General features: G+C 43.1%; 1 protein-coding gene across 1 annotated transcript in view; it reads left to right on the forward strand.

The window, feature by feature from the left end:
- The first annotated feature begins 11,510 nt into the window (after window positions 1-11,510).
- Window positions 11,511-13,314, forward strand: part of ca14 (carbonic anhydrase XIV) — a 61,088-nt gene continuing 59,284 nt past the window's right edge. Inside the window, exons 1-2 of the mRNA XM_082150459.1 lie at window positions 11,511-11,643; window positions 11,880-11,900. Coding sequence (XP_082006585.1) covers window positions 11,577-11,643; window positions 11,880-11,900 — 88 coding nt within the window. The 5' untranslated portion in view covers window positions 11,511-11,576. The remainder of the gene's footprint in view (window positions 11,644-11,879; window positions 11,901-13,314) is intronic.

Consider the following 13,314-nt stretch of genomic DNA (forward strand, 5'->3'; position numbering starts at 1 on the left):
CCCTTGTTGGACTTCAAGCATCTACAAATTTGGGCTCAGGTGCGCGAACCCCTCCCCCTCCAGCCACACAAATCCATTGAGCCAGAATGCCAAGCCACAAGGATCGTGGAAATTCCCTCAGCCAGACATGAGGATGAAATCCCCACAGCTGTTCAGGGTTCAAGTTCGCTACTCTGCACGTTCAGAACAACGCCCGACTCCGATAATTACTGCCCCCAGGTAAAAACTCCCCTGCAGCTGCAGGACGTAACCGCAACAGACATTATCCTGGCACTATGGGCAGACAACTCAGCTATAAGCTTGTCACTATTCAATGCAATTCTTGAACAGACTCCAGACCTGCCCTACACCTGTAAACGCACCCGTTTCCCTTTGAACCCAGAACCAACCTCATTGACATCTGCCAAAGGGATCTGTGCCTTGAACTTGACATGGAATCACCGGCACTTGACCCATTACTTCCTGATCCTGGAAGACCCAGCTCACGACGTCTACATTGGAGCAGACATCTTGATTCGCCTCAAGGCTCATGTGGACATGTTTAATGAGGTTGTATGGGCTCCATTGATTTCACTGCCACCTGTTCCCATCAGTCATGACAATCTACTGTCAGGTCAGACCATCCCTGAAGTCTGCACCCTCATCAACGAACAAGGAACAGTCATACCTGCTTACACAAAAGGCGTCGCCGTGCGCCTCAACCTGCGACAGGGCCAAACCCTAAACCACACACTGGCTTTCTTCCAACCTTCACCTGAATGTGTAGAACTCGGACTCACCCTCGAAGCCACACCCCTCACTGAAGTGTCATCTCGGGTAGTCTACATTCTGTTCAACAACTGCACCGCAGCTGACATCAACATCCCCAAAGCCTACCGACTGGGATGGCTAGTCAGTAATGACTTTCATGACTTTGAACTGATACTACCCGTAATAGGGCCTATTCCACCTGCACTGATACCTGAGGGACATACTGACAATACATTGTTCACAGCACCCTTCCAATTCATTGCCATCACATCTGTCATGTCGGTAGCCAAACACCGTGTGTGCAGAACAGAGCTGACAGAGGATCAACACCTCACAGTGTACACAGTCTCCCACCAGCCCGTCAGTGAAGCTGACGCACCTGCCGTGCCGGTTGAAACCAACCCGACTGATGACAAACCAACAGAGGAACCATACCAAGGTTTCGAAGTGCAAGTGCAACAATTTCTACAGGATGCTGATGCCCTTCAGGATGATGCAGACCGCCAAAGACTAAAACAAGTCCTATACAAGTTCAAAGAATCATTTGCGAAAGACTCTTTAGACTGTGGTCTGACGGACCTCCACACAGTGCGTATCCCCACGCACCCTGAGGCTCCGCCCACCTTTGTCAAGCAATACAAGATTCCCATCGCCTCACACGAACCGGTGCGGGAAATCATCGAATCAATGCTTGAGAAAAATGTCATTCGAGCCTGCAACATCACATACTCTGCGCCACTATGGCCAGTTCTCAAGCCTAATGGAAAGTGGAGACCGACCATCGACTATCGCAAATTAAATCAACAGGTGCCATTGTCACGATGGCCCATGACTCAGCTGGAACAGGAAATCCCACAAATCAGAGGAGCCACCATCTTCTCTACACTCGATGTGGCCTCTGGATTCTGGACCATTCCAGTACACCCTGACGACCAACACAAGCTGGCATTCACGTTTGGCAACCGACAGTACACCTTCAACAGGTGTCCGTTCGGATATGCAAACTCACCAGCTGAATTCAACATATTTCTGAACAAAGCATGTCCAGACGCCAGGATGAGAGGTAACCTGATTTACGTCGACGATGTGCTTATGAAAAGCACGACGGTGGCAGACCACCTAAAAGAAATTGACTATGTGTTAAACCAGCTATCTGCTGCCGGCGCCAAAATAGCCCTCCACAAGGGGCAGTGGTGTAAAAGCAAGGTCAATTACGTTGGCTTGCTCATTGGACCCCATGGCATTGAACCACAATCAAACCGTATTCATGCCATCCAAAACATCAAGCCCCCCACTAACGTCTCAGAACTTCGAAGCTTTCTAGGAGTTTGCAACTACTCCCGACAGTTCATCGAAAACTATTCAGACATCGCCAGGCCTTTAACAACTATGTTGAAAAAGGACTGCCCTTTCGTCTGGTCAGATGCTCAAGAACACGCCATGGTAGAACTAAAAAGAAATTTATGCACAGCTCCATGCCTTGCTTACCCTGATCCACAAAAAGAATTCCACCTGGAAGCTGGGTTTTCAAACCAATGTCTCAGTGCTGGCCTATACCAACAACATGACCAAGACAAGAAGGTAGTCGCATATGCCAGCAAGACACTTCTCCCTCCAGAATGTAAATTCTCAGACTGCGAAAAAGCTTTGCTCTGTACAGTGTGGGCAATTCAGCGCTTCTCCAACTACATTGGTGCACAGAAAGTCATCATAGAAACATGCCACCAGCCCGTCATGTTCCTCAATAGCCAGCGAATCCGCGACGGCGTTGTCACTAATTCACGCATTGCTACATGGCTAGTGGCTCTCCAAGGACGAAACGTCGAGGCAAGATATGCACAAAACCTATGGTTAATGAGATCAGAGCAAGTGTAAAACCATCTGATGAGAGCACCATGGTTGTAGCTTCTCCAAATTCCTCCTGGGATAGCTTTTCTACTGTCTCATTAGATGATGTCTTGGTCTTACTTAAAAAAATGAAGCCATCCTCAAGCCCGTTGGATATATTACCAACCTCTGTGTTTTTCAAAGTGATTGATCTTGTTATTCCTTTTGTCGTCAAAATAATTAACTTGTCACTTTCCACTGGGACTGTCCCAAACTTTTATAAACAGGCAGCGATAAGCCCCATTTTAAAAAAGCCCAATTTGGACCCAGCGGAGCCTAGTAATTATAGGCCAATATCAAAACTGCCCTTTCTCTCAAAAATCTTGGAGAAGGTAGTAGCTGAGCAGCTAACAGGTTTCTTAAGTAAAAATGACCTTTTGGATAAGTATCAGTCTGGTTTTAGAAAGATGCATTCTACTGAGACTGCCCTCCTCAAAGTGTCTAATGAAGTACAGATGGCTGCTGACTCTGGAAGGTACACTGTATTGGTTTTATTGGATTTATCATCAGCTTTTGATACAGTGGACCACAAAATACTGTTGAACAGATTGAAACAAGAGTTTGGTGTTGTTGGGTCTGTTTTAAAGTGGTTTTCCTCTTACTTGAGTGACAGAACATTTTCTGTTTATGTAAATGGTATACTGTCTGATGCCACTCCACTCTTGTATGGTGTACCCCAGGGCTCTGTCTTAGGTCCACTTTTGTTTTTAATGTACATTAGCCCCCTGGGAAAATTTTTTAGCCGTTTTAAGAATGTGTCATATCATTTTTATGCTGATGACTTACAGTTGTATTGCTCGTTCAATGACACTGAGTTCCACAAACTAACAGATTTGTTGGATAGTATTTCTTGTGTAAAATCGTGGCTTGCTAGTAACTGTCTCCAATTAAATTCAGAAAAGACTGAAACCCTAATTGTTGCCCCAGATAACAAAATCCCATCAATTCTCCAACACCTTGGTTCTCTGAGCTCAACTGTCCAGTCGAGTCTCAGAAATCTTGGCGTTTGGTTTGACCAGTCAATGTCTTTGGACTACCATTCTAGACTTCTGGTCAGAAATTGTTTTTATCATCTAAGAAATATTGCTAAATTGAGGTCAATTTTATCGGACTCTGATCTTGAGATGGTTATCCATGCTTTTATTTCGTCACGTTTAGATTATTGTAACTCTCTTTTTACTTATTTCAACAAATCTGCTTTAAATCGTCTTCAAATGGTTCAAAATGCTGTGGCAAGGCTTTTAACAGGATCTAGCAGAAGGACACACATCACACCCATTTTATCCTCCCTACACTGGCTACCCATCAAATTTCGAATTGATTTTAAAATATTAGTCTTAACCTTTAGAGCTTTAAATGGCCAGTCCCCACAATACATTGCTGATTTGTTGCTCCCCTACTCCCCAGGCCGTGCCCTTCGATCCTCAGGCCAGAGTCTTTTATTCGTCCCAAAGACTCGCTATAAAACCCGGGGTGACCGGTCTTTTCAGGTTGTAGCCCCCAGACTGTGGAATGCCTTGCCTCTGTCCCTCCGTGTGGCCGACTCTGTCGATTCTTTTAAAAAGCAACTTAAGACACTGTTATTTCAACAAGCTTTTAGTTGACTGGGCTTTATTGCCTTTTTATTTATATTGTATAATTGTAAGTTTTATTAGTATGATTGCACTTTGTAAAGCACTTTGTGATTGTATCTGTGAAAAGCGCTCTATAAATAAACCTTACTTACTTACTAACTATGCCAGACTCAGTTTTGTATGCCATCTCCAGACCTGGAAACAGAATGGTTTCAAAACTGCTAACAACAAGCCTGTAAAACACCAACACCTGTTCCAGGAATGTGATAACATCACAACGACACACGATCTCGCCGTGTACTGGAAAAAGGTAAAAGGACACTCCAAACTCCCAGGCCAAGACAAAGACTTCAATGACCACACTGACGCCCTCGCAAAAGCGGGCGCCCTACACGGTGAACCGTGGAATTCCCCGAAACCCTCACCCACCCCCGATGTAGCAGTGCTAACCCGAAGCAAGACACCATCACCTGCTACTGCACCTGCTTCGCAGATGCTGTCACTAACCCCACAAATTTCAAACAACGACCTTTCAGAAATTCAAGCTTCGGACACTGCCATAAAGACTATGATTCTCCACCTCAAAGACCCCTCCCCCAACCCAATCGCACCGTCTGACACCACTGATAACTCAGATCTCAGACACTTACACAACAGCAGACACATGCTGCGTGTGCGGGACGACATTTTATGGTTTGTCACCGATGACACCACTTCGCCCAAGCTTGTCGTGCCCCGATGTCAAAGGGGGGAGATGATAAACTACGCCCACAACGCACCTTACGCGGGGCACCACGGTACCAGAGCCACGTATGAGACACTTAGACAAGTGGCATACTGGCCAGGTATGCAGCAGGATGTGGCAGAGTATGTGAGAGAATGCCTGGTCTGTTGCCAGTTTCACCCAACAAACCTGACTCACAGAGCCCCGTTGCAACGCAGAGGAATCACATTTCCCTGGTCAGATCTCCAAATTGATTGGGTGGGACCGCTGCCCAGATCGAGCAGAGGTAACAAATACTTTCTCACGGTGGTGTGTCAGTTTACCAAGTGGGTAGAGTGTTTGCCAGCACCTAACGACACCGCCCAAACAACGGCATATCTCCTGATGAACCACATCTTCTCCCGATTCGGGTTGCCACTGAGAGTCAATTCAGATCGAGGTACCCATTTCACCGCAGAGATCATGCAAAAGATCTGGAGAATTCTAGGGGTACAAGCCAAACTTCACATCAGTCACCATCCGATCTCATCCGGACAGGTAGAAAGGTCTAACCGAACGGTGGTCGCCATGTTGAGAAAATATGTGTCGGCTAACCAGAAAGACTGGGATGTGAAACTTCCCCTGGTGCTGATGGCTATCCGAGCCACACCACAGGAATCCACCAGAGTGGCTCCATTTGAACTCATGACTGGGAGGCAGATGACTCTGCCCTTACACCTGTTGTACCAACCAGGAGACAACAACCTCGTCACCGCCTATACTACGTCCCAATATCTGGACGAGCTCCATAGACACTTGAAAACAACTTTCGCTTTCGCTCAGCAACACCTGAAAACCAGCGCTGATGGCCAGAAAGCATACTATGATCGAAAGGCATCCCACCAAGAACTCAGTGTGGGCGACAAAGTCCTGTACTACAGTTTCGCCTTGCCACCCAAGCAACTGTCAAAAAAGTTTCTGCCTCACTGGACTGGACCACATGAAATTGTGAACAAACTCTCTCCTGTAGCATACCAGATCCAGCTTAAACGGGGACCAAGAGAACCCGTTCTCAAATGGGTCCACCGAAATCAAATTAGAAGATATGTGGCCCGTAGTAGGGACAGACAAGAAGAGGCCAATACAAACTAAACTCAACCGCCTTCGTTGCAGGAAAAGAAGACTGTCCCATCTCCCGGGACAACCCTCGCTGACCTATGACCAACACGACACTGCTACACGTGTCAACCTGCTCAACCAAAGCATGTGGATTCAAGTCCCACGAGGAGCCATCCTCCACCTAGATGACCTGGCCTTGTACCACCTCCCAAGTGAAGAGTACCAAGCCGAGCTAGAAATTCCGTCGTTCTTCAAGAACCGCAATTTCACTCTAGATCCCGAACTGGAAGATTGGATTGAAAAAGGGGGGCCACAAGTTATCGACATAGCTCCCCTGGACTCAGCCCTTCAAGCATTGTCCCGACTACCCATTCTGAACACTTCACCTGTGGTACAAACATGGACAGCCGCTGATACCGCACTGTGCATTACCAGCATCCTCGGACACGCCCTAGCTTTGGGTTTGGCCTATATCATGTACAGAAGGATCAACGCAATTCGAACCTCCACAGCCAAGCTCACAGAGGCAGTCTCCGTCGGCTTCAGGAGAAACCTCCGGAAGGATGACTCCCCACTAGAGCAAGCTGAAGACCTCATCGAGCTCACGCTGCAGTCCTAAGCAACACCCGTGTGCAGCCTCCGCCCATCCATGCACCTGCCATCTGACCGTTGTTACCGTGATGACTCGACTAGGCCCATACACGCCCGGTCGACTCATCAAAAGGGGGAATGTAACGGAGAGCAGATCACCAGTTGCATGGTGATTAAATCAAATTAATTAATGCAGTCTAAATCTACAAAACCCCTGTCTCGCTCTGACTCAAGCTATTCTCACATTCCAAAGCACTCTCATTTACGACACCTCTGCTGTTTTGAGATTGCTCTGCGCAAGACGTGCAGCCCAAACGGCGCCGAAAAATGGTGTAAATCATTGACTATCCCTCACTCTACATGATCTCTTACGTCTAAACCAACAGAGACCGTCTGTTTATGGCCGGGAGAGCCTCACGCTGACCAATGAGAGCGATCCCGAAAGCACTCCCCCCTAGGGAGTCCCTCGGACACTGATTTACACATAGACACTAATTAACTCTTCACAACAATAAAACAGTGTTGTAGAGACCAGATGCCCGAAACATGTGGTCTGTGCCTAATACATCAATCCAAAGAGCCAAACGCACGCACACACATAAGCCTCACCCGCAGCGACGGGGACAAGAGTTCAGCGGACGGGTATGAACTTTCAAGACGCACTCACATACACACACACAGAAACACACTCAGGCACCACCACGTGTGATCCAAAATCCTTGTATAAAACATTTTAAATGTATTTTCTTGATGTGTATGATCCCCTGTCCCAAATATTATGCCTATGTAGTTTGTTGGCCTGTAATCACTCTGTGGTGTCCACAATTACAAGAAATGATGTACCTCCTTGATTTTAGATATTAGAACTGTCATTCGCGGTATTGCCGTGTTCCACGAACCCCAACGATGCTGAATCTTTAACACAAAATATCAGAGAATGCATTGTTTTATTAAATACCAGTGGTATTAAGTTATGGACGAATTCATCGTTCAAAACCCCGCGGAAAGGAGGCGTATAGACCTCAAAACGTCAGGAGGTGGGCCCATACGTTGTTAAAGACGATTGGCCCACGTACGTGAGGGAGGCGTGAGTTTAGCCCTTTAAAATTGCGCGCCCCTTTCCTCTCATTGCAGTCCGCCAGAGAGAGAAAGACGACACGCCTCCTTCCCTCAAGGAAGCTCCGCTCGCTTTTATTTTCCTTTTATTTCCAAGTCTTTTCTTAGAACTACTATAGTATAGTCTTCTGAAACCAACCCACAAAACCAACTTAAGGCTAAAGATAATCTTTGCTGAGTCTTCGCTCGCTTCAAGTCGCCATAGCAACCAGAACGCTGTGACCACGTGATCCAGGTGTCTTTATCCAACACAGACGAACGCACTCAAGGAAGGCCGATCTTTCAAACAGATTAACGTAGATCTTTTAAATTTGCAATCTGAAGGAAATGCTGTTTAAAGTTGTCTAAATATTACTGAGAAACGTTGGGGTTTTGTGGTGAATGACTAAACTGTTTCTATCCCTCTCTCTAAATTCTCTTTCACACACACAAACATACACGTTCACACACACACACACACATACTCTCACCCACGTGTGCCGAGATAAACACACTACCACGTGCTCACGGAGCGACACACCCACCTTACAAACGCTACCATCTCCACATTTCACACACACACCTAAAATCATTCGTATCTCAACTATTAGTTTCCTCTCGCTGAGTTTCTCTCTCTCTCTCTCTCTCTCTCTCTCTCTCTCCCAAATCTCTCTCTAAAACCTTTTTATTTTGTTGTATTTCTGTATTACGATCGTTATATTGCCTGTTTTGTTTATGCATTTTTACTCATGCGTGATTTAAAATAATTGTGTAATCGCTAGCTTGTGTAAATAAACTTTGTTAAATCATTTGAATTAAGTTTGCCTGTTTTGTTTCAAATTCTGAGTCCCTGATGAGTGCAGATTGTACCTTATAAGCTCTACGATTGGTTTTATTCTTAAAAGAAACCTAAAATTGTCTAAAACACGGAGATAATTATCTTCTTTGTGGCCACAAGAAAGTGTTATCTATCAGTGTTAAAGACGCCCGATCTCTGTTCATAAATTATACATTCTGTCCGCTGGACGGCCAGTCTGCATGGTAAATGAACATTCATCAACTTCTACCTCAAATTCCCCCAAATTGAGTAAATGCTACCCGTCTCTATCAGTGATTATTACAAGTAATTGTGTAATCGCTGATACAAGCCGAGGTCTTGACCTATTCCCTAATTTGAATAAATTAATTTATGGAAGCAACAGATGCATATTCACATTGATGAATATTACCGCTAATTTGAGCTAATTAATTCCCCAACACAAAGTCATTGTTGTTACAACCTCCTATCTTCTAAAAATGTAATTATACACCATTTATTTCTATATATAATTATACAAATATCAGAACTAAACCCATGTTATTCTTTTTTTTTTTCAATTTAATAATTGTTTAAGTTTAAAAACATCCAGAATGTTTTTTTAGTCCAAACATTTTTTTTTACAAAATATGTCATTCATAGTGCTATACTGCCCTCTTGTGTTCAAAGTCAGGTAGGCCTATTGTATCTATATAAAAATATACTAGGTATGTGACGGTGAGGAATATTTTACCACCGGTTAATCAACGTGTGACACCGCTGGGGGCTTTTGAATTGCTAACTTAAAAACGAAAGTAAAATATGTTCGTCCGCACTGACATGGATAATGGTGCAGAGCGAGCGTTTTCAATGAATTCCTATGGAAGTAGGTATGAACTAAAAAATGTTCGCTCTTCTCTGCCCGTTTCTCGCTGTGCACGCACACCATATATATATATATATATATATATATATATATTTTTTTTTTTTTTACATTTATATATATATATATATATATATATATATATATATATATATATATAACTGCGAGCAGCGATGGAGGGCCCAAGCCGGTGACACCGCCACCCCGGTGGCTTTAGTGTAACTAAAGGCACCAGGGTGGCGGTGCCACCGGCTTGGGCCCGCAATCGCTGCTCGCAGCTATATTTATTATTATTATTATTATTTTGTCAACCTTTCGGGCACTTTTGGGGCCCTTAACATGCTCAAAAACTCTTGAAACTTTGCACACGGGTCAGAACCCGCGGCCATCAGGGCCGGACTGAAGCTGGTACCCGGGCGTGGCAGGGGGGCTCGACAGCGCCCCCTGGAACAGGATCCGAACACTTGTCCATAAATCAAACACACTTGCATGTAATAATATGAAACTCGGTACACATATAGATCTCATACAGAGGATGCTAAATTGCGGACGGATTTTTGATATCTCGAACGGTTTGGCCGTGGCGAGGAAGCGAATTTATGGCGAATAAGGGACACAGGAAGTGTATTATAACTTCTGCATACATTAACTGATCTTGCTGAAACCTCCGCAGTGTGTTCAATTTAATCTTTGTTTTTCAAGGTTTCAGGGGCTGTTTGGGCCCTTAACGTGCTCAAAAACTCTTGAAACTTTTCACACAGGTCAGAACCCACGGTTATCAGGGCTGGGCTGAAGCTGGTACCCGGGCGTGGCAGGGGGGCTCAACAACGCCCCCTTGAACACGTTCTGAAAACTTGGTCCATATATCAAACACGCTTGCATGAATTAATATGAAACTCTGTACACATATAGATCTCTTCGGGCCGAACAACTTCCGCACTCTAAGTTATTAGCTCCGCCCAACAGGAAGTCGGCTATTATGGGTTGTTTGAAAAACGCATGCCGTGGAATTTGATGTACTCATCCTAGAGAATTCATCCAATCGCCTCCAAACTCGGTCAGCATGAAGTCAAGAGATTGAGGATGCTAAATTGCGGACGGATTTTTGATATCTCGAACGGTTTGGCCGTGGCGAGGAAACTTTAAAAGTGGGCAGGGCTACTGAACTCTATTGTTTGTGATGTCACCAACCTGGGAAAAAGCTCATTGTAGTCCCTACCAGCCGTTTGTTGTAGTCCTTAAAAAATCGATTTCTGTAAAAGAAAATATATCCCTCTGCTTTGAACTTTGAGCGTCGTAACTTTGCAGATGTTGTTTATGCTCAAACATCAACATTACGTACTAACTAAAGTTAAAAAAGTGAAATCATAATCAAGGACCCCTTTACCAATTGGGCTTTATAAACCGACGTTCTAAAGTTTCTAGAAATATATTTTTTTATATTCAACACAAAACGTATTTACATAGTTACATTCCAATTGAAAAATAAAAATATCCAAATATCTTGTATCTGTAAATTATGTTTTAATCAATGGCTGCATTATCATGTATAGCATATCTTTTTATTTACTGTTGATTTTTTGACAGCACCGTGAAATTAACAATTTGATAGTTATGCATGCCAAAAAAGTTTGTAAAACATTGATTGCAGTTTACAGTAAATAAACTATATGGATTCTGAACTTTCTATTCTCTAGCTCTGGTCTCTCTCTCTCTCTCTCTCTCTCTCTCTCTCTGACTGTCTCTATTCATTCTCTCTTTATTATCACCTCAGTACCCCTTCAATCAGCTTGCCTCAGTCCTCCCCCCCTCTCAGCTAGTTGTGTCATACACATTTTCAGTGTCCAGCAGCAAGTGATTTTCTCGTTCATTTGTCCTTTTCTCCTTCTGATTCTCTCTCTCTCTCTCTTCATGGTGTAATTCTTAATCTTCTTCTGTGGCATGCAATGGCCTCTCTCTTCCACAATTCAGCTTGCTGGACCATCTTTTTCAGCTACAAAAAAGGACCAAGAATTACTTTTTCTTTGTGAATGTTTTTCGATACATAATTTTTTCAAGCTGTTCTGCTGTTGACCTTTTAATACCTGGATTTCCACCATTTCTACATTTTTACTGGTGTGTCTATATCAGCTTCTCATTGTGTGAGTGTGTGAGGCCTGTGGAGAGGAGGGTGAAAGCATGGACCTTGTCTGGATAACAGTGTCTCTTTCTCTCTTTTTGAAGTGTGTGGAGTGCTCAGGAAGAGGTAAGACTTTGATTAGTAATATATTATTAATACAATAGCATTTTGTAACAATGATCATTGCAACTAAACACAGATGAAAAGAGAACAAGTTATAGGAATTATAATTTTGATGCTTCAGTAACGTTTAATTGTGGAATAATTAAACTATCTTCAGTCAGACTTGTTAGTTAATTAAAAAGTGCTAAAATACGCAGCAAATCTGTTGTAACCTTAATATATTATTCCTCTTTTTTTAGCAAAAGAATGGACATATGCAGGTAATACAGTTCTTTATTTTTTTCCCTCTCGTTCTCCACGATTTTGTGACAGATTTTATTTCACTTGCATTGTGTTATGGACAGAGTGCAGAGTTTAGGAGAGAGAGAGAGAGAGAGAGAGAGAGAGAGAGAGAGAGAGAGAGAGAGAGAGAGAGAGAGAGAGAGAGAGATGTCCACCGGTGCAAGAGGCTGCATTTAAGTAGCTTAATTTGATACAAAAGAATGACATGATGACGAATAGGAGGCTGCTCTGCTTGAACAGCAATGCCATTTTGGAACAACCCATTGTAATCTTGTGACATTCTTGTCGTAATAAGGCTTTTGGAAAAGCTTATTTAGCCATATTTTGCATTGCATGCGCTAAACTGGTACGTAATCTGTACTAATGAGTGTCCAGAACTAAATACACAATAGCTAAAAGAATAACAATGTGCTGAAATGCAAAATAATGTCCGGGTGAATCTCATGCAACCCATCAATACATTTGTCTAAATTAATTAAATAAATAAAATCAATTATATTTTCCTTAAAATTAAGCCTATTTTAAAATTGTTTAGATGGTGATGACAACTGTATGTCAATTAAGCCTATTTAATATGCAAATTCTCATTATTGTACTGTAATATAATAAAGTATTTATAAGGCATGCTTGTATTTGCTTACATTTAATATTTGCAGATATAATGAAGAAAAAAAAATCTGCGTTTTTATTTACAGTAAATTACTGAGAGAAATGAGGGGTTGTCAAAATGTGCTTCACTGACATATGACAAATAATGTCACAATGACATGATGTATATTGTTCTTTTCTTTGAACAAAAAAAATATTTTATAAAAATGTTCTTATATGCAAGATTTCTGTTGGAATGATCTCTACTGTTATACCTACTACACACACATTCCAGGACACTTTTTCAGGGCTGTACAATGTGTGTGCCATTGTTGTGATCCAACTCATTATTTCTGAATAAAACAGTTACTTGGTTGAGTGATGCTTTGTTCCCTGTCCATGTTTGGGACAGCATGCAAGAAGTAAACTGACAGAGGCATGGAATATGTGGCTTGCAGTTGTCATAGAGATATCCTTGGCAACCACAGATCAATGAGAGCAACCCAACCTCCCCCTCCCCACATTTTGGAGTGGAACAGGGGTTTGGGGGATATTCGTGGTCAACAGTGAGACTGAGTGGGCCTCTAATCCCTGTGTACACAGAACTGACTTGGCACCAAGCTGAAAGACCCAGACTCATATGCAAAGTTTTCTTTTGTTATCCAATAAAACAACTTTTTTCTGCCTTTATTTTTATTTATTTTTTGTTGCTCAGTCCCCCCTTTTTCTTTCAATAGCTAATTTCACTACAGAATGTTTCAGCACTTATAACGTGTGTGTAGTCTATGGGTTTGTAACCATGTA

This window comes from Leuciscus leuciscus (genome assembly GCF_965113295.1).
Source record: "Leuciscus leuciscus genome assembly, chromosome: 20".
Lineage (NCBI taxonomy): Eukaryota > Metazoa > Chordata > Actinopteri > Cypriniformes > Leuciscidae > Leuciscus > Leuciscus leuciscus.